Genomic DNA, 1,217 nt, shown 5'->3' with positions numbered 1-1,217 from the left:
CCCTTCCTTCTCCAGGCCCCGCTGCGCTCGGTGCTGAGCGACTTCGACACCATCCAGAAGGAGCAGAAGGAAGCCAACGGCTGCACAGAGAAGCAAGACTGGTGGCTGCGCCGCTCCGAGCTGGACCGCAGGATGAAGGTGGGGGAAAACCACCCCGTGCCCTGACGCGAGGCACGTTTTGGAGAGGGTTGGGGGGGTCCGGACCCCCCCCAGTGACTCTCTGACCTCTTGCAGAGCCTCATCGAGACCCTGGAGACGCAGGTGCTGGGCTGCTGGAGGGGAGTCCTGCTCCCCACCGGCCCCGAGCCCGGTCTGGCAGAGGAAGCTGCCCGCTTGCACCCCCAGCTCTGCCGCTGCGGCTGGAGGGACTCGGATCCCACCCTGCTCAAGGTGCCCGGGCTGGGGCAGGATTTTGGGGAGCCGAACCCCTGCTTTGCCGACGCTCACCCTTTCCTCCTCCCCGCAGGTGGTGCTGAACGCCGCTCCCCTCCTTACCCCCCGCGATGTGCAAGCCGTGGCCTTCGGCCTCTGCCCGGGGCAGCCCCGCAATGGAGGCGGCGGCGAAGCGGAGAGCCTGCGCCGAGCAGAGCGGTGGCTCGCTCGTCCTGGTTCTGGATAAGGTGAGATCCCTGCTCCCGCTTCACCTCCTCCTGGCTCTGCTGCCCTCCTGCTCACGCCTTCCTCCCCCTCCTCTTCCTCCCAGCACCTGCAGAAGCTGCCCTGGGAGAGCATGGCGTGCCTGAAGGCTGTGCCCGTAACCAGGCTCCCTTCCCTGCGCTTCCTGCTCAGCTACTCCTTGGCACAGAAGGTGAGGGGATGGGGCACCCCACATACTCCATCCCCAGGGTTTGGGGACCCCCCCAAACCTTGCCCTGGGCTGGGACCCACTAGTCTCCCCGCTCCGGCAGCGGACAGGGTCTGTGCTGAGCCGCGGCGTGAACCCCAGCAGCACTTTCTACGTCCTCAACCCGCACAGCAACCTCCTGGGCACCGAGGAGCGATTTCGGGGCTGGTTCGAGAGGTGGGTGGAGATCTTGGGGGGGGCTGGGGCGTTGAAGGGGGGGTGGTCTGTGCCCCCCCCCCCTTCTCACCGGCTCTCCCGCAGCGAGCCCGGCTGGAGAGGGGTGACAGGAGCCATCCCGAGCCCGGAGCAGATGCAGGCAGCCCTCCTGCAGCACGACCTTTACATGTGAGCATCACCGGGGCTCCCTGGGGAC

General features: G+C 67.5%; 1 protein-coding gene across 1 annotated transcript; it reads left to right on the top strand.

Annotated features, from left to right (window-relative positions):
* Positions 1–15: 15 nt before the first annotated feature.
* LOC104618929 (separin-like) lies at positions 16–1,189 on the top strand (the record flags this gene model as incomplete). The annotated part of the gene is made up of 6 exons (XM_010284650.1): positions 16–138; positions 235–404; positions 542–620; positions 704–808; positions 909–1,021; positions 1,106–1,189. Coding segments are annotated over 6 exons (674 nt in total), but the record flags the coding sequence as incomplete, so codon positions are not given.
* Positions 1,190–1,217: the final 28 nt, after the last annotated feature.

This window comes from Phaethon lepturus, unplaced genomic scaffold (assembly GCF_000687285.1).
Source record: "Phaethon lepturus isolate BGI_N335 unplaced genomic scaffold, ASM68728v1 scaffold32173, whole genome shotgun sequence".
Classification (NCBI taxonomy): Eukaryota; Metazoa; Chordata; class Aves; order Phaethontiformes; family Phaethontidae; genus Phaethon; species Phaethon lepturus.
Note: the sequence above shows the minus strand (reverse complement) of the source record. Positions and strands in the feature narration are given on the sequence as shown.